Below are 22,728 nucleotides of genomic sequence, written 5' to 3'. Positions count from 1 at the left end.
GGCCAACCCCGGCGTCCGGGAAGATAACTCCTCGGGTCCGACGCCCCAGTTGTCGCCGCGTCCCCGCCAGCTCCTCCCACACTAGAACTTCGAGGACGTCGCGGGCGGGCGGACCGTACTTCCCAGCATGCCCCGCGCCCACCGCCGCCGTCGAGGGGCGGGGCCTGCGTGTCGGCGGCGAGGGGCGGGGCCGCGGCGCAGCGCGGGAAGTCCAGATCCCGCGGCGACCGGAGCATGAGCCTAGAGCGCGAGCTTCGCCGTGAGTCCCTCGGGGGTCCCTTGCGCCCGGGGCGCGGAGGCTAGGGAGGGTTTGGGACTCGGCACCGGCCCCGAACCCCGCCGCGGAGGCTCAGCCCTCCTCTTCCTCCCACAGAGCTGAGCAAGGCGAAGGCCAAGGCGCAGAGGGCCGGGCAGCGGCGCGAGGAGGCAGCGCTTTGCCACCAGCTGGGGGAGCTCCTGGCCGGCCATGGTGAGCGCCGGGACCAGGAAGCGGGAGGCAGGGCCGGGGGCTGGGGCTGGGGCCCTGGCCGGGGTCGGGGCCGGGGTCGACGGGCTCTTCCTGCAGACGCCGCCCCAGGTCCGCCCTCGCACCCGCGACGCCTGCCAGGCCGTGCTGTGTCCCCGCCTAGGCCGCTACGCCGAAGCCCTGGAGCAGCATTGGCAGGAGCTGCGGCTCCGGGAGAGCGCTGACGACCCCCTGGGCTGTGCCGTGGCCCACCGCAAGATCGGAGAGCGCCTGGCCGAGATGGAGGACTACCCGACTGCCTTGCAGGTGCAGGCGCCCTCACTGGCCTCGCCCAGCCTGGTCGGCCTCTGTTTGGAGCCCTTTTCTGAGGAGGGAGGCCCGGTCTTCGCCTTCAGGAGCCTCGGGCTGGAAGGGACACCTGGCCTGACGCAGCCTTAACTTCACCGCGCCAGGCCAGCCCTCCAGTGGGGACCCCACAGCCTTTCCTGGGACTGGGGCAGGAGTAGGTTTCCTGGCACTAGAAACCATTAATGAATGTTATTTTAGCTATGTTTGTGTTGGGGGTGGTCAGGCCCCAGCCCAAAAGCTCTCCCTGACCCTGGCTGCTGGAGGCAGGACTGCAAACCCCACCCCACCAACCCCCAGCCGCCCCTCCCCACGTGACAGCGTTGGCTGCACACAGCGTGAAGCCACTGTTGCCACAGAGCCCTTGGCATGCAGAGGAGAGGCATGTGGCTGACCTTGGCCTGCTCTCTGGGGGTTAGGGGGAGCAGGAGTCTTTCCTTAGCAAGAACAGGGTCTCTGGGTATCTGGCAGTGCCGGTTTGCTTGAGGCGGGGTCAGCTCACAGCAGTGACTTCCTTCCATACTTAGCACCAGCACCACTACCTGGAGCTAGCACATTCCCTGCACAACCACACGGAGCTGCAGAGGGCCTGGGCCACCATCGGCCGCACCCACCTGGACATCTATGACCATTGCCAGTCGAGGGATGCTTTGCTGCAGGCACAGGCTGCCTTTGAGAAGAGCTTGGCTATTGTGGATGAGCTGGAGGGTGGGCAGGCCCCTCCTCGTTTTCTGCCTCCTGAACTGCAGGCCGAAGGCCCAACACCCCCGCAGCCTCCTTGGGCGATCCCGTCTTCTGGGGCCCTCCCTTTGCAGGGCTCTTGTGTGAGGGGTACATGCCCTCCGCAACCTTTCCCCTGGAGATCCTCAGCTCTTTATCCACTCTGTGCTCTGTCTGTAGCAGGACCCTTGCCCCAACATAGGGAAGAGGGAGAGGGTAGGAGAGGCACTGCACAGGCCCCAAATGGGGCCCAAAGCTGGAAACCGCATGTGGGGAGGAAGTGGCTGAGTGGGGGGCATCTTCCAGGGACGCTGGCTCAGGGAGAGCTGAATGAGATGAGGACCCGCCTCTACCTCAACCTGGGTCTTACCTTTGAGAGCCTGCAGCAGACAGCCCTGTGCAACGACTACTTCAGGAAGAGCATCTTCCTTGCGGAGTAAGGCCCTGCCCCACCCCAGGAGAGAGTGGAGTCCCTTGTTCCTGGAGGAAGTAGTCATGGGAGTATTTCCCCCAGAGTCCTCCTGAGAGAGCAGCTTGGCTGGGCCTCATCCCCCATCTCTCACACCTGTGCTTCACACTGGGAGAAGGCCAGGCATGGTTAGGGCCCTGAGACCATAGCATGGCAGGGCTGGGGCCTGTGTGGCATCAGCAGCTATCACTGGTGGGACGCTCCTGGGTGCTCAGTGGCCATCACCCCTCTGCAGGCAGAACCACCTTTACGAGGACCTATTCCGCGCCCGCTACAACCTGGGCACCGTCCACTGGCGCGCAGGCCAGCACTCCCAGGCTATGCGCTGCTTGGAGGGTGCCCGGGAGTGTGCGCACACCATGAGGAAGCGGTTCATGGAGAGCGAGTGCTGCGTAGCCATCGCACAGGTACCTGCTGTATGTGGCTCTGAGCTCAGGCTCCTGGAGACTTGGGCCTTGGGTATTTTGCAAAAACCTTGCTGTCTTTTGCTCTCCAGGTCCTCCAAGATCTGGGAGACTTTTTGGCTGCCAAGCGAGCCCTGAAGAAGGCCTACAGGCTGGGCTCCCAGAAGCCTGTGCAGAGAGCAGCTGTGTGTCAGAACCTCCAGCACGGTGAGCCTGGGGGCCACAGTGGGGCCCCGGGAGGTGTGTGCAGGGGTGAGCCTGGGGGAGCGTGGAGTCCTGCCAGGTGTGTACAGAGCTCCCTCCCTCACAGAGGAGGCATGAGCACTTGTCCTTGGAGGCAGCAGCTTCAGCAAGAGGGACAGGTACCCTAGTTCCTGACAGGAGAAGACCCCCGTTTTTCTCTGAGCTCAACACAGTGTGTCAGGGGCACTGAAAGGGCGGCCAGGAGACCAGCTGGGCTTTTATTTTGCGGCCACCATCTTCACTGGCAAACTGGAGACAGTAGTTGCTCCCCGAGCCTCCCGGGTGGAACAGCAGGTAGCACGCATGTGGTCCAGGAGTGCTGATGGCCGAGACCACCACTGGAGGTTGGCAGCAGTCAGCCCTTGCTATGAGCCAGGCACCATCCGAATTTTTTTTTTTTTTTTTTTTTTTGTATTTATGAGATGAAGTCTTGCTCTGTCGCCCAGACTGGAGTGCAGTGGCGCCATCTCGGCTCACTGCAAGCTCCGCCTTCCGGGTTCACGCCATTTTCCTGCCTCAGCCTCCTGAGTAGCTGGGACTACAGGTGCCCGCCACCACGCCCGGCTAATTTTTTTGTATTTTTAGTAGAGACGGGGTTTCACTGTGTTAGCCAGGATGGTCTTGCTTTCCTGACCTCATGATCTGCCTGCCTCAGCCTCCCAAAGTCCTAGGATTACAGGCGTGAGCCACTGTGCCTGGCCCCGAGTTTTTAAGTGTGTTAGTTCTTGTGACCCTTGAGACCACTCCCCAAGATAGACCCTCCTGTTAACCCCCACATAAATAGGCAGGCAGAGGGAGAGGGTAGGGAGGCCACCACAGGGCTCAGCAGCAATAGGTGGAAGAGGCCGAGGAGCCTGTCCGTGAGGCCTGTTGGGGGATGTTCCAGGGAAGGCTGTGACTTCAGCTCTGAACTCAAAGGGGTCGTTAGAACCCCGAGTGGCCAGGTGGTAGAGCTGGGGTCAGGGCCTCCTGTGTTGCCCCCCTGCATGAACCTCTTCCTGGCAGTGCTGGCAGTGGTCCGACTGCAGCAACAGCTGGAAGAGGCCGAGGGAAGTGACCCTCAGGGCGCCATGGCCATCTGTGAGCAGCTAGGGGACCTCTTCTCCAAGGCAGGAGACTTTCCCAGGGCAGCTGAGGCTTACCAGAAGCAGGTATGTGGCCCCGGCTGGGTGGGAGGGCCAGTGAGGTTGGCGAGGCCTGGCCAGGGTGGCAGCCCCCAGCCTCACTGGCACTGCCCCTAGCTACGTTTCGCTGAGCTGCTGGACAGACCAGGTGCCGAGCGGGCCATCATCCACGTGTCCCTGGCCGCCACACTGGGAGACATGAAGGACCACCGTGGTGCTGTGCGCCACTATGAGGAGGAGCTGAGGCTGCGCAGCGGCAACATGCTGGAGGTGAAACCCTGGCTCCCCGCCCGAATGCAGGTTCACCCATGTCTCTGCTTCAGGACTGCCGTTCTCAGGGTGGCCATGGACAGATGTCCTTACTGGACAGGCAGCTCCTTCCTATGACCGTCCACCCTCGGCAGCTGGGAGGCCGGGCTCCCATTCCGTGTGGGCAGCCAGGGACGCTTGACTGGGGCCTGTTGGACATGGAGAGCGGCAGCCCCCGACCCCGTCCTTCCTCCTGCTCCAGGAGGCCAAGACCTGGCTGAACATCGCACTGTCCCGTGAGGAGGCTGGCGATGCCTACGAACTGCTGGCCCCGTGCTTCCAGAAGGCGCTCAGCTGTGCCCAGCAGGCCCAGCGGCCCCAGCTGCAGGTACAAGAGCCCGTCCCACCCACACTGGCTCCCCAAGAAGCCCAGCGTCGTTGCAGCCTGCCTGCTCCTTGTCCCACATCCCAGCTTCCTCGGCATCCACAGCCCCCAGCTCTGCTTGCCACACCCCCAGTCCTGAGCCAAGCATTCCTCTGCTCCTCAGAGGCAGGTCTTGCAGCACCTCCATACCGTGCAGCTGAGGCTGCAGCCCCAGGAGGCCCCTGGCACCAAAACCAGATTACAGGAACTCAGTGTAGATGAAGATGAAGATGAGGAGGAGGAGGAGGAGGAGGCGGCAGCCACAGCGGAGTGCAAAGCCCTGGAGGCCAGCGAGGTGGAGCTCTCAGAGAGCGGTGAGGGCGGGCAGCACCTGGCATTTTCCCTGGGCCTGCTCTGGGCCGGGCTGGAGAGGGGTGTGCTGTGCTGCCATGGAGCCTGCTCAGGGCTTGTGGCGGGAACAAGGCAGGACGGCCGATGCTTTCCCGGAACTGGACAGAGGAGGTGGTGACCTGCAGGGAGCCTGGGGCAGGCCTTCGCCTCCTGGAGGAGACAGTGGTTGGGAGCCGTGTGAGCGTCAGCTGGGGACATGGTCCCATTAGAGACTCACGTGCCATCTGGGGCCAGGGGTGAGACTGTGCACTTTGAAGAACCCCGGGTGACTCTGAGGGCTGAGCACCTTCCTGAAACCCTCCAGAGCAGGCTTGGGTTTCCTTCAGAGGCCGGCGACATCAGCTGCATGGAGGGCAGGCCTGAGGGACTGGCTGGAGCGGGGCTTGGACTGAAGCCACCTTGGCCATGGTGCAGGGCGAGAAGGCTGAGAGCGGGCTCAGCGGGTAGCTGGGGGGCTGATTTCTGACTGAGTGGTGGGTGGCAGGAGCCTGTCCGTGAGGCCTGTTGGGGGATGTTTCAGGGAAGGCCGTGACTTCAGCTCTGAACTCAAGGGGGTGGTTAGAACCCCGAGTGGCCAGGCAGCTGTGGGAAGTTGGGGCCTCACCAGATTGGTTGCTGCGGGGAGGTGGATCAGGATCTAGAACTGTGGGGAATGCCGCTCAGCTGGTGGGCACAGTGAGGAGCTGGGGAAAGACCCGGGGGAAGCTGGCAGAGTGTGAAGGGCATGGTGACGAGGGGTCACCCAGAGCAGGGACAGAGGCAGGTGTGTCTGCCACCTAGGCAGGGTGGAGGCTGCAAGGTGCAGGACACCCAGGCTCTAGGGCTGACCTGGCCTGACGACACAGCTTAGGAGACGGGGGTGGAGAAGGCCTGGGGTGGAGGAAGACCGGCCCACAAGCCAGTCTGGGTGTGGGGATGAGCGGCTGGCACACAGATGGATGGGCCTCGGGCAGGCCTTCTTCTGAGGGAGGGCCAGGTATGGGTTGGGGCAGAAAGCTCAGGGGTGTGTCTCGAGTGGGAAGAGGGATGGAGGGCAGGAGCAGGATCCCAGCAGGGTCAGGTAGACGTGGAGGCAGCGCTGGGACCATTGCTGAGGAGCCCCCAGAGCCCAGCAGCCTCAGAGCTCAGCCCTCCCATCTCTGGCTCCTTTGTACCTGGGAGTTTGGGGAGCTTGCAGCGGGGTGAGGGCTTCTCACCTGGGGTGGACTTGGCTCTGTTCCAGAGGACGACGCCGATGGCCTGACCCCGCAGCTGGAGGAGGACGAGGAGCTGCAGGGCCGCCTGGGCCGGCGGAAGGGGAGCAAGGTGAGGACGGCACCCTATCCCCACCCGCCCTGCTCAGCAGCCCTGCCAGCTCCTCACACCCCTGCCCTATGCTGGCTTGGCTATGCCCACAGTGGAACCGGCGGAACGACATGGGGGAGACCCTGCTGCACCGAGCCTGCATCGAGGGCCAGCTGCGCCGCGTCCAGGACCTCGTGAGGCAGGTGGGCCCTGCTCTGGGACACAGGACAGGCTGCCCAGCATGGAGGAGCTGTGGGTTTGTGCCAGATTCCCTAAATCTCTCTGACTCTCAACTTCTTCATCTTCAAAATGGGGCTTCTTAGTATGGTGGCACTTGCCTGTGGTCCTAGAGGCAGGAGGATCACTTGATCCTGGCAGGTTGAGGCTGCAGTGAGTCGTGATTATGCCACTGCACTCCAGCCTGGGCAACAGAGTGAGACCCTGTTTCAAAAAAATTTAAAAAGCAGAGCCTGAGCAGAGTGGCTTATGCCTGTAATCCCAGCACTTTGGGATGGCAAGGCAGGCAGATCACATGAGCCCAGGAGTTCGAGACCAGCCTGGGCAACCTGGCAAGACCTTGTCTCTACAAGAAATTTTAAAATTAGCTGGATGTGGTGGCGTGTGCCTATAGTCCCAGCTACTTGGGAGGCTGAGGCAGGAGAATCGCTCGAACCTAGGAGGTGGAGGTTGCAGTGAGATGAGATTGTGCCACTGCACTCCAGCCTGGGTGACAGAATGAGACTCCATCTCAAAAAAAAAAAAAGCACAAAAAAATGCGGTGCCCAGGCCGAGCGCAGTGGTTCATGCCTGTAATCCCAGCACTTTGGGAGGCTGAGGTAAGCAGATCACGAGGTCAGGAGCTCGAGACCAGCCTGGCCAACATAGTGAAACCCTGTCTATACTAAAAATACAGAAATTAGCTGAGTGTAGTGATGCATGCCTGTAGTCCCAGCTACTCGGGAGGGTGAGGTGGGGGAATTGCTTGAACCCAGGAGGTTGCAGTGAGCCAAGACCGCACCATTGCACTCCAGCCTGGGTAACAGAGTGAGACTCCCTCTCAAAAAAAAAAAAAATGGGGTGCCCGCTGTGTGGTACGCATCTGTGTTGCAGATAAGTTGGTCAGCCTGGCCAGGATGGGGGCTAGCCCATGGGCTGAAACCTGGGCACCTTCCCACCCCACCTGCCTCATGCCCCTGCAATTTGGGTGCACTGTCTGCCCACAGGGGGACCGGGCAGGCACAGAGGCTGGAGGATATGCTGTGGCTGGTCCACCTGTCTCAGGGGGAAGCATGTCCTTCACTGGTGACACCTGGGCCAGAGGAGGAGAGGGCAGGGCCACGGGACTTGCTCTGGGCTCTAAGACTGAGGCCCTGGGCCCAGCTCAGGCTGCAGAGCTCATGGGACTGGGGCCAAGCTGTGAGGCACACAGGGCCAGGCTCCTTCCTGTCCTTGGTCACAGGGCCACCCCCTGAACCCTCGGGACTACTGTGGCTGGACGCCTCTGCACGAGGCCTGCAACTACGGGCATCTAGGTGAGCAAGGGACAGAAGGAGCCTGGCGCACCTCAGTGGACACGTGGGGCAAAGAGTCAGTCCTTGGGGGGCATACGGGAACTGGGCTCACGTTTCCCGCTCTGCAGAAATTGTCCGCTTCCTGCTGGATCACGGGGCCGCAGTGGACGACCCCGGTGGCCAGGGCTGCGAAGGCATCACCCCCCTGCATGATGCCCTCAACTGTGGCCACTTTGAGGTGGCTGAGCTGCTGCTTGAACGGGGGGCGTCCGTCACCCTCCGCACTCGAAAGGTGAGCCTGGTGGGGCAGAGGGCAAAGGCGTGGGTATGGGGGCTGCTGTGCCCCTGTTCAAGTGATGCCACACAGGGCCTCAGCCCGCTGGAGACGCTGCAGCAGTGGGTGAAGCTGTACCGCAGGGACCTGGACCTGGAGACGCGGCAGAAGGCCAGGGCCATGGAAATGCTGCTCCAGGCAGCCGCCTCGGGCCAAGGCAAGCAGGGCCTCCCATGTCCCTGGGGTTGCTGCGCCTACCCTGAGAGTCCCCGGGCCCTGATTTCGGGAGATGCTCCTTCACAGGTGGAATGGGAGGTGCCGGGCCCCTGCCTCAACACGGATTCTCTCTTCCACAGATCCCCACAGCTCCCAGGCCTCCCTCACCCTCCCAAGTAGCCTTCTGTTTGACCCTGAGACCTCTCCTCCTTTGAGCCCCTACCCAGAACCCCCCTCTAATAGCACTAGACCCCCAGAGGCCTCTCAGGCCCATGCCAGGGTCTCCCCAGGGCAGGCAGCACCAGCCGTGGCCAGGCCTCGGAGGAGCAGGCATGGGCCAGCCAGCAGCAGCAGCTCGGAAGGTGAGGACAGCGCAGGCCCCCCACGGCTGTCCCAGAAGAGGCCTCGGTGCTTGGCCACAGCACAACAGGTGGCAGCCCGGACGCCTGGCCCTGCCAGCAACAATGAAGCAGCCGCAGCCAGCACCAGCCGGGCAGCCTACCAGGCAGCCATCCGGGGTGTGGGCAGTGCTCAGAGCCGGCTGGGGCCTCGCCCACCGCGGGGCCAGAGCAAAGCCCTTGCCCCCCAGGCAGCGCTCATCCCGGAGGAGGAGTGCCAGGCTGGAGACTGGCTGGAGCTGGACACGCCCCTGACCCGCAGCCGCCGGCCCCGCCCCCAGGGCACTGGGGACAGCCGCAGGCCTAGTAGTACCTCCGGGTCGGACAGTGAGGAGAGCAGGCCCCGTGCCCGAGCCAAGCAGGTCCGCCTGACCTGCGTGCAGAGTTGCAGTGCACCAGTCAAAGCAGGGCCCAGCAGCCTGGCTTCAGAAGCCCCAGGAAGCCCCAGCACCGCCAGGATCTCAGAGCCCAGTGGGGACAGCTCTGCGGCAGGCCAGCCCTTGGTGGGTGTGCAGACCTGGAGCAGAGCCCTCTCCCTACTTGGGGGAGGCAGGTGTGGGGTGGAGCCCACTGTGGCTCCTGACTCAGCCCTGCTGCCTTCACCTGCCAGGGTCTGGCCATGCCACCTCCCATCCGGGTTCGAGTTCAAGTTCAGGATCATCTTTTCCTTATCCCTGTCCCACACAGGTGAGACATCGCCTGCCCTACCCTGCAGCCCACCTGTGCAGCTCCATGCCAGGGTGCTCATGTTTGCACGTCAGGGTGGGGAGTCTGACGAGGACTCCCTGGTGTGTTCCTGGAGGACCCTGTGGCTCCCAGGAGTGGCAGAGGGGTGGGTGGTGTGCTGGGCTGCAGGGAGAGGAGGGGCCGGCTACCTAGGAGTGGGAGAAGCAGCTGAGGGGGCTTTTGGCCCTGGGCAGGGATGGCGGGTTCCTGGGGCTTCACCCCAGCTGTGCGCAAGCGGCAGCAGCAGCAGCGCCTCTGTCCCTGCAGCAGTGAGACCCACTCTGTGGCCTGGCTGGCTGAGCAGGCAGCCCAGCGCTACTACCAGACCTGTGGGCTGCTGCCCAGGCTCACCCTACGGAAAGAGGGGGCCCTGCTGGCCCCACAGGACCCCATCCCCGATGTGCTGCAGAGCAATGATGAGGTGAGCCGCGGGAGCCAGGGCCGTAGGGACCGGGAGCCCCCAGGCGGCTCATAACGGTGCCTTCCAGGTGTTGGCTGAGGTGACTTCATGGGACATGCCCCCGTTGACTGACCGTTACCGCAGGGCCTGCCAGAGCCTGGGGCAAGGTGAGAGCCAGGAGAGCTGCAGTTTCTGGGGGAGGCTGTGCAAGGGGATTGGGCACGCAGGCTCCACCAGCCCAGTTCGTTCCTGGACCTCCGGTGTTTTGGGGTGCACCTCCTCCAGCCTGGTGGGTGCTGTGTCCTGTGCTTGGAAGTATGGATGGCAGGGAGAGGACAGCCCTCAGCCCCCATGAGCTGCTGATGGTGAGATGGCAAAAAGCAGCCAAAAGCCTGGAAAGTCAAGCCCAAGGAGGAGAGCCTTGCGTGGGCTGGGAGCTGCTGGGGAAGCTTCCCAGAAAGCTTGTCCCAGGGGGCGTGGAATCTGGCGGTGACTGGTGGAACTTAGGGTGCTACAGACCCATGTCGGCCCCCATGGCCTCACAGTGCTAGACCCACAGGCATGTGCGAGTAGGCGCTGCAGCATGTCCAGTGGGTGACCCCTGGGGCTGTTGAAAAGGGGCTGCCTGGTTTGTCTGGGATTCAGAGGGCAGAAAGGGCCGGCTTTGCCCTGGTGACACCACATCCCTCCCCACAGGGGAGCACCAACAGGTGCTGCAAGCCGTGGAGCTCCAGGGCTTGGGCCTCTCATTCAGCGCCTGCTCCCTGGCCCTGCGCCCTGCACCAGGCCCAGGCTACACCCCTGCTGCGGGCCCTCAGCTGCCACCACAGCCACTCCGGGAGGCTGCGGGCCTGGCAGCGGCAACGGCCTGGGGCCTGGCAGGGAACCGGCTGGGGGACAAGTGTGTGGCTGAGCTGGTGGCTGCCCTGGGCACTATGCCCAGCCTGGCCCTCCTCGACCTCTCCTCCAATCACCTGGGTCCCGAAGGCCTGCGCCAGCTTGCCATGGGGCTCCCAGGCCAAGCCACCTTGCAGGTAGAGGCACAGGGAGCAGTGGACCCTCAACAGCGGGGTGTCAGGGTTCCCATTCTGCAGGTCCCTGGTTGGTCTGGGGTAGTTAGGAGAGCCAACCAGTGCCCAGCTGTGATAGGCTAGGCCAGGCAAGGTGGGAAAGAGACAGCCAAGCCAAGCCCCAAGGGGGACCCTGTCCGTGGGACTGCTGGGGGCTCACTGCCAGCCTGTGTCTTCCACAGAGTTTGGAGGAGCTGGACTTAAGCATGAACCCCCTGGGGGACGGCTGTGGCCAGGCCCTGGCCTCCCTCCTGCGCACCTGCCCCTTACTCAGCACCCTGCGTCTACAGGCCTGTGGCTTTGGCCCCAACTTCTTCCCGAGCCACCAGACAGCACTGGGTAGTGCTTTCCAAGGTGAGCTTGACCAGGCACTCCCTAGCCCCGGGGCGTTGAGGGTTTCGAGGACCTTCAGAGGGGGCCTGGGCTGGGCACAGGGGCAACACCTGTGGTCCCAGCTACTTGGGAGGCTGAGGCCGGAGTATCGCTGGAGCCACGATTTCCAGGACAGCCTGGCCAACATAGACCCCATCCCTTAAGAAAAAAAGTCAAGGCTGGGTGCGGTGGCTCACGCCTGTAATCCCAGCACTTTGGAAGGCCAAGGCGGGCAAATCACCTGAGGTTGGGATTTCAAGACCAGCCTGACCAACATGGAGTGCAGAGGTCATGCCACTGCACTCCAGCCTAGGCGACAAAGTAAGATTCCGTCTCAAAAAAACCAAACAATGTCTAGGGGCCTGGGATGCCAGACCTGGCTCTCCAGGAGGGCCTGGCACCTGGGAGCAATAGATGGATGTGTGGGTACAGGGTCTGCCTCCAAGGGGCATCTGGTGCCCACCCAGCCAGGCTGACCCTCCCAGGGAACACCGTGAGCAGAGTCCAGGCAGCTCAATGTCCGGTGGTCCCCGACCCGTGCTCACCAGCTGAGTGCTGTTCGCCTGAGGCAGTTCCACTGTGAGCCCACCCAGGCGGCAGAGACGGGTCCCAGTGCCAAGAGGCTGGGAATTGGGTATCATCCAGGGGTGGGGGAGTGTAAGGGGGGCAGCAGTGGTCAGTGCACTCCCCTGACACCCCACTGTGCAGAGGCATGTGGCCCAGGACCATGTGGTTGTAGGGTGGGAGAGGGCAAGGTGTCCAGAACTGGGGGGGCAGCCGAGCTTGGACGTCTGACCCCACCCTCCCAGCTGGGAGAACGTGGGCGAGAGCCTTTGCCTCTGCACTTACCACCCCACCCCACGAGCACTGTGTGGTGGTTTCCCCAAAGGGGTCCTGAGGGTTCTGGGCCCAGAACTTGGGGTGGCTACAGGGGTGTGGCCACGTGGAGCTGACAGATTCTGGCCCTGGTGCAGACGCTGAGCACCTGAAGACCCTGTCCCTGTCCTACAATGCCCTGGGAGCCCCTTCCCTGGCCAGGACCCTGCAGAGCCTGCCTGCCCGCACCCTCCTGCACCTAGAGCTCAGCTCCGTGGCAGCCGGCAAGGGTGACTCAGGCCTCATGGAGCCCGTAGTCCAATACCTGGCCAAGGTACGAGGTGGGGAAGGACCCAGAAAATACTGAGCCTCAGAGGCCAAAGGTCCCAGGGGAGCTGGGAGGAGCTCACCTCTCCCCAGAGTCCAGCTGAACTCACTGAAGGGCTCTACAGAGAGGGTTAGAGGTTGGGAGGTTTAGAAAAAACAGCTGGGGGGGCCAGTCGCGGTGGCTCATGCCTGTAATCCCAGCACTTTAGGAGTCCGAGGCGGGTGGATCACACGGTCAGGAGTTCAAAAGCAGCCTGGCCAACATGGTGGAACCTCATCTCTACTAAAAATAAAAAAATTAGCCGGGCATGATGGTGGGTGCTTGTAATCCCAGCTACTCGGGAGGCTGAGGCAGAGAATTGCTTGAACTTGGGAGGCAGAGATTGCAGTGAGTCGAGATCGCACCATTGCACTCAAGCCTGGGCGACAGAGCGAGACTCCGTCTCAAAAAAAAAAAAAAAAAAGTAGGCCGGGCACACTGACTCATGCCTGTAATCCCAGCACTTTGGGAGGCCAAGGCAGGTGGATCACAAGGTCAGGAGATTGAGACCATCCTGGCTAACAGGGTGAAGCCCCATCTCTAGTAAGAAATACAAAAAATTAGCCGGGCATGGTGGCAGGCGCCTGTAGTCCCAGCTACTCGGGAGACAGGCGGGAGAATGGTGTGAACCCGGGAGGCGGAGCTTGCAGCGAGCAGAGATCGCGCCACAGCACTCCAGCCTGGGCAACAGAGTGAGACTCCGTCTCAAAAAAACAAACAAGGCTGGGCACAGTGACTCAAGCCTGTAATCCCAGCACTTTGGGAGGCCAAGACCATCCGGCTAACACAGTGAAACCCCGTCTCTACTAAAAAATACAAAAATGGCCGGGCGAGGTGGCGGGCGCCTGTAGTCCCAGCTACTCGGGAGGCTGAGGCAGGAGAATGGCGTGAACCCAGGAGGTGGAGCTTGTAGTGAGCTGAGATCTGGCCACTGCACTCCAGCCTGGGCGACAGAGCAAGACTCTGTCTCAAAAAAAAAAAAAAAAAAAAAAAAAAGCTGGGGGAATGCTTTTGTACAGCTGCTTGTCTCAGGCTATGAATTCCTGCCCACCAGATAGGACCTGGGACCCAGAGTGGCCTTGCCCACCCACAGGCAGGTCCCAAGGGGCACACTAGGGGCCTCTGATGCTCTCTCCTGGGGGGTCTTCCAGGCACAACTGGGACCCTATTTTACACCACCACGTGCAGAGTGTGACCCACATCAGGAGAGGTGTTTCCTTCCGATCTCCAAATTGATGGGGGACTCTGCTCCCTTCTGGGCCCCTGGGTGTGGGTGCATCTGCTGGAAGCAGGGAGGGCAGGTGCGCCACTCGGTTTGGCCCCCTCGGGGCTCTGCTCATGTCCAGGAAGGCTGTGCTCTAGCCCACCTGACCCTGTCTGCAAACCACCTGGGGGACAAGGCTGTTAGAGACCTGTGCAGGTAACGCCCTTGCCCTGCTGCCTGCTGGCCTGGGGGTCTGATCACATGGCTCCGGACCCCAGGGAGCTGGGCTACAGAAGGGCCACAGAAATGGTACCAGCTCCTCCTCCCCAGCGCATCCGGAGACATGGCTCCTTCGGTTTCCACCAGCCTCTCAGGCTGTCCTGGAAGGCAGACTACCCTAGGGCTTCTTTCTTAGCATGGGCCTGTGGCTCTTGAGAGCGCCCCTCTGGGCGTGTCCTTGTCACTGCTGTGCATCGGCCCACATGAGGGCCACTGCTCTTACTACCTGGAGCCTCAGTCAGCTCTCTGAGGAGTGTTGAGAGGAGCCCAAGCTGGGCCAGGCACACCCAGAGCTGGCCACTGTGGCCCTGACCCCTGGGAAGGACCCCCAGCCCTAGAGGGGCACCTGCCCCTGGGCCTGGCCCGAGGCTCCCTGAGCTGGGCATTTGTCAGGGCAGCTTTCCTAGTGTTGGGGCACTGGCCTCTGGAAGCCAACCTTTGCACTTCTTCCCACGTTATCTCAGATGTCTCTCTCTGTGCCCCTCACTCATCTCGTTGGATCTGTCTGCAAACCCTGAGATCAGCTGTGTCAGCCTGGAAGAGCTCCTGTCTACCCTCCAAAAGCGGCCCCAAGGCCTTAGCTTCCTTGGCTTGTCAGGTGAGGGCTGGTATGGTGGCCATGCCTGCCATGTTTGGCCTTTTCAGGGACCTGCCTGAGACCCGGGGGCCTCCTCCTAAGGGGCTGTCACTGCTACCAGCCAGGCAGCAAGGCTGGGCTCCATGAGGCTGGGGCAGCAGGGGGCAGAGAGACAGTGACAGAAAGGGGGCATGATCCCAGCTCCTAAAACCATAGGGTGGGGGGCGAGGTGGGTCCCCTGCCTCTGGTCTCTCCAACCCAACCTTCAGAGTAGACTATGGCAGGCAAGACCCCCTTCCACGGGGACTTTCCCATTGTCCCTGGCAGGAAGAGGGAGCCCAAGGTCAGGGTGTTGAAAGCTGCCAAGGGACCCTCCCACTTCTGGCAGGGGCTCCTCTGACAAACCTGCCCAGGCTGTGGTCTCATTTAGCTTGTTTTCTCTTGAGCCACATCAGGGCAGTCCCCAACCTGAGCTGTCTGGAAGACAATCCCAGGAGAGGCTTGGATGACCTGGCTTCCCAGCTGGGGCCAGGGCAGGCTGTGCCCTCCAGGGGATGAGGGCTGTAAGTGAATGTAAGAGCACAAGGGGGAGCTCTGCTGTCTTCCTGCGCCCTGTCTTCACCCCCCAGGGCCAGACCGCCTTTTCCAGGAAGGCACCCGAGTGCTGGTGGGAGATCCCCTCCCCCCACTTCTGGCATCTGTACCTTTCCACCCAGCTCCCTGAATTCGTGAGCTAAGTGTCCTCGAGCCACTCAGGCCCACCATGTACAGATTTGCAAGCAGCCCCATTATGTCCTTATGGGTGGAGACTGACGTGTAGGCATGGACTTTGAGATCAGGCACCGTCAGAGGTATAGAAGGGAGCCCCCCTTCCTCCTGCCTGAACGCTGGCTGTGCAGGGGAGCCCACTCCTTCCTGGAGTGTCATGGGGCCTCTCCTGGGCTCTGCCCTCTGCCCCTCACTACAGCCCTGGGTCCCTCAGGGAAAGCGAGTTTGTTCCCTCTAGCCTGCCGCGGGCACCGGGACGCCGCCGGCCCCCACAAGCGCTGAGGCCTGCCCTGTTCCCTCCGCAGGCTGCGCCATCCAGGGTCCCCTGGGCCTGGACTTGTGGGACAAGATCGCCGCGCAGCTCCGGGAACTGCAGCTGTGCAGCAGACGCCTCTGCGCCGAGGACCGGGACGCCCTGCGCCAGCTGCGGCCTAGTCGGCCGTGCCCCGGAGAGTGCACGCTGGACCACGGCTCCAAGCTCTTCTTCCGGCGCCTCTGACCCCGGCGCCGCCTTTCCCCACCCTCACCGAAGCCCCTAATAAACGAAGCTGCTGGCCGGACGCGATGGTTCACGCCTGTAATCCCAGCTACTTTGGGAGGCCGAGGCGGGCGGATCACGAGATCAGGAAATCGAGACCATCGTGGCTAACACGGTGAAACCCGGTTTCTACTAAAAATACAAAAAATTAGCCAGGCGAGGTGGCGGGCGCCTGTAGTCCCAGCTACTTGGGAGGCTGAGGCCGGAGAATGGCGTGAACCCGGGAGGCGGAGCTTGCAGTGAGTGGAGACTGCGCCACTGCACTCCAGCCTGGGCGACAGAGCGAGACCGTCTTAATTAATTAATTAATTAATTAATTTAAAAAATGAAGCTGCTGCCTCCCTCCCCGTGGCTGCCTGGCAGGCGGGTGGGCGGCGTAAGACCCGGCTTCGCGTCTGCTGCGCCGGTTCCGTCCCGGCCGCTGCGCCGCTGGGGGGCATGGCCGGAAGCCCGTGCGGGCGCAGGCGTGAGGGCTGAGCGCCGAGCTGCTGATGGGGAGGGTCGCCCCCCCGACGCGCGCAGGCGCAGACGTGAGGGGTGAGCGCCGAGTCGCTGATCGAGCCCCGCCCCCGGCGCCATCTCTCGGACCGCGAGCCGTCCAGGTACCCGGGGCCAGTGGGTGGGGAAGGGGCCGAGTGGGGAGAGGCGATCCCGGGACTGGCACCCTCGGGGCGCGCTTGGGCCCCGGCACAGCCTCGGCTGAGCACCGCAAAAGTCATGTTATTGGCGTGTTTTAGAAACTGGCTTTTCTTGCTCATTGTCCACTCTGCGAGGTTGCTTTGCACATTCGCTTGTGGCCGCAGAACGTCCGCTTTCGCTGTTGGGCAGAAGTCCCTGCGTGGTTGGGGCGGTTGGCTCCTCGGCCCTCTCCTACCTGGCGGTTCCGTGACGGCTGCCGAGCAGCCTCGGTCCCCACCGCGCGGCTCGCAATGGCCTCGACCCTCGGAGAGCTTGACCCAGACGTTCCCTTCCCACATGAGCGGCGCTGCTCTTTCCCGGCCCTTCGGCGCGGGCCGCCTTCCCTCCCTTGTGCTCTTCTCCCATCCCTGGTAGCACTGTCCACTCCCGCAGTTAGCCGGCTCAGCGCTGCCCTCCCGGGCCTCTCCGCCGAGAGCTGCCTGCGCCTGCCCGCCAGGCCCGCTCCCCTCCCTTCTCCCTGCTCCGTCCGAGTTGACCTTATTGTCCCGCCCACTGGGCCAAAAACAGGGCTGTCGTTCGTAACTCCTTTATTTTAATCCTACCTCAAATCCCTCGGCGGATCTGACGGTTCCACTTACGAAGAGAGAACGTCTGGAGCTGGCCCAGCTTCCGCACTAGGCAGGACCCTCCCACGGCTCCGCTTCCATTCTTTCTCCCCAGCTCGCTGCCCATCTAGAGGCACCTCTCCATCTTCATGCCCTAGGACCCCCTCGCTCGATGAAGCTCCACCCTCAGCTTGTTTGTTCCTCCAAGTTCATACCTACTTAAAGGCGAGCTGTTGCGTGTGTCGTTCCTGTGCCCCGAACTCTCTTCCCGGGCCATCAAATAGCTGCCTGCCTCCCTCATCACCTCCCTCAACCTCCAGCTTGGACCGCACCCCAAGGCAGCCCTCACCCCGCTGTCCTTAGTTTCCACAGTACCTCAGTTTTTCCTGGCAGCCCCCATAGCACCCTGTGTGTTCACCACTATTGAGCTCGGGAGAGCTCTTCGTGGCGCCCTGGGTCTCCAGGACCGGGCGCTTAGGGGCTTTTTTGTTTTTTGTTTGTTTGTTTGTTTTGAGACAGGGTCTTGCCCTGTCTCCCAGGCTGGAGTGCAGTGGCTCAGTCTTGGCTCATTGAAACCTTCACCTCCTGGGTTCAAGCGATTCTCCTGCCTCAGCCTCCTGAGTAGCTGGGATTACAGGCGTGTGACACCACGCCCGGCTAATTTTGTATTTTTAGTACAGATGGGGTTTCACTATGTTGGCCAGGCTGGTCTCGAACTCCTGACCTCAGGTAATCCGCTTGCCTTGGCCTCCCAAAGTGCTGGGATTACAGGTGTGAGCCACCACGCCTGGCTTAGGGGCCATCTTTGAGTCAGCCCTGGCTCTGCTCCCCAGGTCTCAGTGCTGTGGCCCCCACAGAGCCTAGAGGATGTTTCATGGGATCCCAGCCACTCCGGGCATAGGAGGTAAGTATGGCTGGAAGGGCACAGGCTTTCAGCCCCTGCTGCAGGGGCTGACGGGCAGTATTGGGTATTGGGGGTCAGGGGTGGGGAGGCATCTGACCCTGCTCTCATACAGCCTTGGGAGTGGCCAGGGGCTGATGCAGTTTATCACAGGAGCACTGAGGGCCCAGAAACCTCCAGGCAGAACTGGCTTGGTCCTGCTGGGCAGACATGATGAGCTTCAGTGTGGCCAGAACCGTGGGGGTCCTGGGCACCCTGTGTCACCAAGCCGAGGGGAGAGGCCGTGTGTGATGAGCCTTGTTGGCACTGCATGATGAGTCACGAGCAGGACGTGGCCACTTCTGCAGGTGACTCGGCCAGGGAGCTTCAGTGGAGCTGGGGAGCTGGGCCTGTCATGCCGCCCCCGGCTTCTTAGAGGCGTTATCCTCAGGTGCCCCCACGCACTGATAGGGGTGAGGTTGGAACCCCTGTGCTCCAGCTCCCTCCGGGTTCTTTGGGACCCAGCCTGGGAGGCCTCAGGGAGGAACTGAAATAGAGGCTGGGACTGGAGCCTGCCCTTGGGTTCCCTTTGGGGCCAGCCTGCCAGCTCTCTGCCTTCTCTTGCAGCCCCTGGGAACAAGCCAGAGCTGTATGAGGTGAGTGGTGGGTGCATACCCGGCCAGCATTGGCCAACAGCAAACACCTGTGTGGCCTTGCCAGGGCCCTGCAGTCCCTGCTGGCACCAGCCCACAGAGCCTGCTCTCTCTGGCAGGAAGTGAAGTTGTACAAGAACGCCCGGGAGCGGGAGAAGTAAGTCTAGGCGCCCAGGCTGCCCCAACACACCTGTGCGCATCTGGCTGCCCTGGGGCAGCCTCCCCCAGACCCACCCCACACTGAGAGGTGGGAGGATACAGGGTCAGGCTGGGGAACCATTCCTGAGGCACTCCAGGATGGAGCGAGAGGTGGGCAGAGCTCCCACAGTGGCACCTCCGGACAGGGGATAGTGCTCTGGGCTCTGGGCTTGGCACCCCAGGGCCCGATAGACAGGTGTGTCCTCAGGTATGACAACATGGCAGAGCTGTTCGCGGTGGTGAAAACAATGCAAGCCCTGGAGAAAGCCTACATCAAGGACTGCGTCTCCCCCAGCGAGTAAGAGCCCATGTCCTTGGAGGCCTACCCCTGCCCTGCCGGGCCTGGGTGCTCCGTAGACAGCAAGAACAGGCGTCTGTCAGGCTGTGAGGTGCCCACCCATGTGGGGCCCACCCAGTGTGAGGAGGGTGCCCCTGGATCTCAGCCAGGGAAGTCTTGGGGGGTGGGGAAGGAGGCGGGCAGAGGGGCAGCCCCTGGAGTGTCATCCGGCCCACTCCCCCACCCTTATCCCTCAGCACAGACAACCTTAAAAGACGGTCGGGAGGCTTGGGGATGTCCCAGGATGTTTTGGGGGGCTTTGTTCGATGAAGTGACAAGATCCTCACAGGCCGCCACACAGGGCCATGAGCTGTGGACTGGGCCATCGTAACAGAGGGCTGGTTGCTGTCGCTCGGGGTGGGCCAGGGTGGGGAGCTGGGGCTTCCACCTGGAGCTGAGCTACAAGCCCCACTATGTGCTCAGGGCCTCGCCCCGCAAAGCTGCTGGCAGTCCCTCCTCCTTGCTCGGCCTGCTTTTGCCTGTTGCCCTGCCCTCTCTGGGAGCTGCTCTGCCTCTGGACCAGCTGAGGGGGCAGGATGAGCTGGGCAACGCTGGTCCCATGCTTGGGCCGCAGCTGACCTCTCCCTAGGTACACGGCAGCCTGCTCCCGGCTCCTGGTCCAGTACAAAGCTGCCTTCAGGCAGGTTCAGGGCTCAGAAATCAACACTATTGATGAGTTCTGCCGCAAGTTCCGCGTGAGTGCCTGGTCCTTCCACCCCCATGGGACGGGGACCGTCGGGCGTGGGTATGGGGTGCCGGAGGGCTCTGGCCACCTGAGGCTTGCTGTCCTGAGAGCCCCAGCACCCATGTCAGCTCCCCACAGCTGGATTGCCCACTGGCCATGGAGCGGATCAAGGAGGACCGGCCCATCACCATCAAGGACGACAAGGGCAACCTCAACCGCTGCATTGCCGACGTGGTCTCGGTGCGCCCCAGCCCCCAGGGCTCACAGGGTTAGGAGGGCCGAGGCCGCCCGCTGCATTGCTGACGTGGTCTCGGTGTGCCCCGGCCCCCAGGGTTCACAGGGTTAGGAGGGCCGAGGCTGCCCACTGCAGCTGGGCATAAGGGTAGGGTCCTGGACCTCCAGAGCTGGGCAGCACTCTGACTTGTTGGGTGGAAGGGGATCCTTTTAACTAGGGATGAGGGATTGGCAGCCTATGGGGAGGCCCCCCAGGCCACCTGGACTCCTTTTGAGGGGATGAGCACAGTGCGTTCTGGTGGGGTCCTGGCCTCGGGAGAAAGTATGTGGGCCCACCCTCCAGTTCCCATGCAGCTGCCTGGGCAGCCAGGACCTCGTTCACTCAGGAGGCCCGCAGGGTTTGGGAGCAGAGTGCAGTGAGGAGGCCTAGTGACAGCTGTGGCTGGGAAGGGGTTGGGGCCTGTGAGCTGCGGGGCCACCCCCACCCCTGAACACGCAAGCCTCACGTGCACACCTGCCCCCAGCTCTTCATCACGGTCATGGACAAGCTGCGCCTGGAGATTCGCGCCATGGATGAGGTGCGGGCATTGGGCTGGCAGGGGGCCTAGGCAGGAGGGGATGGAGCCGGTGTTGGGGTCCCAGCCGCTGTGTGTCCCAGATCCAGCCCGACCTGCGAGAGCTGATGGAGACCATGCACCGAATGAGCCACCTCCCGCCCGACTTCGAGGGTCGCCAGACGGTCAGCCAGTGGTGGGTGTCCCTCCCTGCCAGGCGGAGCCCCCGCGGTGCCCCTGAGGCCCTCCCCGCCACGCGGAGCCCCCGCGGTGCCCCTGAGGCCCTCCCCGCCACGCGGAGCCCCCGCGGTGCCCCTGAGGCCCTCCCCGCCAGGCGGAGCCCCCGCGGTGCCCCTGAGGCCCTCCCCGCCAGGCGGAGCGCCCGTGGTGCCCCTGAGGCCCTGCCCACCCCACATGCCCTGTGCTGCACTCCCAGGCTGCAGACCCTGAGCGGCATGTCGGCATCGGACGAGCTGGACGACTCACAGGTGCGTCAGATGCTGTTCGACCTAGAGTCAGCCTACAACGCCTTCAACCGCTTCCTGCATGCCTGAGCCTGTGGCGCCAGCCCCTGCACGGAAGGGCAGAGTCTGAGGCGATGACTCCTGTTGCCCTATCCGCCACACAGGCCCTGGTCATCCACACAACTCACTGTCTGCAGCTGCCCATCTTGTGTCTGTCTTTGGTGTCAGGACTTTGGGGGCCGGGCCCCTCCCCACAATAAAGATACTCTCCGACCTTCCTGCCTAGGTGGCTCCCCCAGGCCTGCCCTGTGTGGTCTCTCCACCCTCCTGGGACTCTGAGCATACATCCCCTCTCACCTGCCCTCCCCCGACCCGTGTGGTGGCCTGGCCCTGGCTCTGTCCCTGCCACTGTGTCTCTCATGGCCTGTGTCACTCGCTGACAGCTGCTTCCCTGGTGGGCTCTGCCTGGGCATGCAGTGGGAGGCAGGGCTGCTTCCACAGCCCCAAGGCCTGGGAAACAGGTCCACCACCTGGCCAGGCATGGCTCAACTCTGGCCACAGGGGAGGCTGAGGCTGCCTGCCACCCCTCCCCACTCCTCACTGAAGCCCAGGGCAGCACCAGGTCTTCTGAGTGCAGTCAGGTCCCAGCGCACCTGGCCAGGCTGGTCTCAGAGGCGGTGTGCTTCATGCTGTCAGCTGCTCCACACCCACCTCTCCACTCTGGTGACTACACCCTGGCCCAGGACCCCTGACTTACTGCAGCTCCAGCCAGTGACTCATCGGGTGGGAGTTTGTCAAGCCCACCACCAGGGCCTCTCCCCAAGCGCCTCAGCAGAGCCCAAGAGTCAAGGCCGGGCCTGGTGGGGAGGCAGTGGGTGGTAGACACCGTCCGTTCAAAGCATGTGCTGTACACCAGCTGCTGCCCCCAGGGAAAGCAGCAGACCACACACGACACTTCTGGGTTCCAAGAGCCACGCTTCACATCTTAGCAACTCTGTTGTCAGGACAAGGGATGTGCCAGGGTGTCACTATAGCATTTTTCTTTCTCAGCGGCTGAGAACACAGCACCTCTTACTATCTGTGGCATTTAGAGCCGATGGAATGAGGTGTGTAGAGAAAGGAAGATGGTGAAAATCAAGTCGCATGGTATTCCGCGGGGGCTTGGGACGTCGAGCAGGAGGGCATGGAGGAGGCAGGTGGGCTCTGCATGGCTGTGTGGGGGCTGCCTCTCAGTCGGCCAAGGGGGGCCATCAAGCAGGATGACAACTTCAGTGGCTGGAGAGGGAGGCTGAATCCCACCAAGAAGCCGGAGGACTGGCCAGGGGCACTGCTCTGGGAAGTGGGAAGAGACTGACCAAGGAGCCAGAGAAGAGCCCCCAGGACAGCAGGGTCCAGGGCACCCGGAGGGAGCTGAGGAAGGGTACTGTTGAGTCGGGCCATGGAGACCTCAGTGTCCTTGACAGGCACACGTGGGTGCAGGGTGTTTCGAGGGAGGACCAGCACCCAGAAACGTGTGTGTCAAGCCGAGCAGATGGCCTGGGTCATTTTGATCTTTTTTTTTTGAGGAGTCACTTTCTGTTGCCCAGGCTGGAGTGTAGTGGCACCATCTCGGCTCACTGCGATCTCCACCTCCCGGGTTCAAGCAATTCTCCTGCCTCAGCCTCCTGAGTAGCTGGGATTACAGGGGTGTGCCACCACGCCCAGCTATTTGTGTACTTTCGGTAAAGACAGTTTCTCCATGTTGGTCAGACTGGTCTCCAACTCCTGGCCTCAGGTGATCGCCTGCCTCAGCCTCCCAAAGTACTAGGATTACAGGCACAAGCCACCACACCCGGCCTGCAATTTTTTTTATTTTACTTTTTAGTTTTCTTTATTTTTACTTTT

General features: G+C 62.4%; 2 protein-coding genes across 3 annotated transcripts; both read left to right on the top strand.

Annotated features, from left to right (window-relative positions):
* The first annotated feature begins 160 nt into the window (after positions 1 to 160).
* On the top strand, positions 161 to 15,616 carry TONSL (tonsoku like, DNA repair protein). The gene is given in 28 exon segments (XM_017883523.1): positions 161 to 259; positions 374 to 469; positions 630 to 772; positions 1,339 to 1,519; positions 1,838 to 1,967; positions 2,236 to 2,407; positions 2,497 to 2,611; positions 3,653 to 3,798; positions 3,889 to 4,041; positions 4,283 to 4,408; positions 4,569 to 4,758; positions 6,018 to 6,100; positions 6,193 to 6,282; positions 7,539 to 7,611; positions 7,719 to 7,882; positions 7,958 to 8,081; positions 8,221 to 8,981; positions 9,089 to 9,165; positions 9,472 to 9,625; positions 9,693 to 9,771; positions 10,301 to 10,377; positions 10,379 to 10,435; positions 10,438 to 10,638; positions 10,857 to 11,028; positions 12,021 to 12,196; positions 13,576 to 13,649; positions 14,177 to 14,310; positions 15,363 to 15,616. Coding segments are annotated over 28 exon segments (4,167 nt in total). The 5' UTR covers positions 161 to 234; the 3' UTR covers positions 15,557 to 15,616.
* A 479-nt stretch (positions 15,617 to 16,095) lies between these two features.
* VPS28 (VPS28 subunit of ESCRT-I) lies at positions 16,096 to 21,123 on the top strand. 2 transcript variants are annotated; one of them, XM_017883524.1, is made up of 10 exons: positions 16,096 to 16,197; positions 17,673 to 17,743; positions 18,347 to 18,375; positions 18,492 to 18,529; positions 18,779 to 18,868; positions 19,497 to 19,602; positions 19,731 to 19,832; positions 20,351 to 20,404; positions 20,485 to 20,576; positions 20,817 to 21,123. In XM_017883524.1, the coding sequence occupies exons 2-10, from the start codon at positions 17,707 to 17,709 to the stop codon at positions 20,932 to 20,934; spliced, it is 666 nt and encodes a 221-aa protein (XP_017739013.1). In that variant the 5' UTR covers positions 16,096 to 16,197; positions 17,673 to 17,706; the 3' UTR covers positions 20,935 to 21,123. The 2 variants fall into 2 exon arrangements, with proteins under 2 accessions (XP_017739013.1, XP_017739014.1); XM_017883525.1 differs by lacking the exon at positions 16,096 to 16,197 and adding an exon at positions 17,522 to 17,568 and having other exon boundaries at positions 20,817 to 21,122.
* Positions 21,124 to 22,728: the final 1,605 nt, after the last annotated feature.

This window comes from Rhinopithecus bieti, unplaced genomic scaffold, assembly GCF_001698545.2.
Source record: "Rhinopithecus bieti isolate Rb0 unplaced genomic scaffold, ASM169854v2 scaffold_13617, whole genome shotgun sequence".
Classification (NCBI taxonomy): domain Eukaryota; kingdom Metazoa; phylum Chordata; class Mammalia; order Primates; family Cercopithecidae; genus Rhinopithecus; species Rhinopithecus bieti.
Note: the sequence above shows the minus strand (reverse complement) of the source record. Positions and strands in the feature narration are given on the sequence as shown.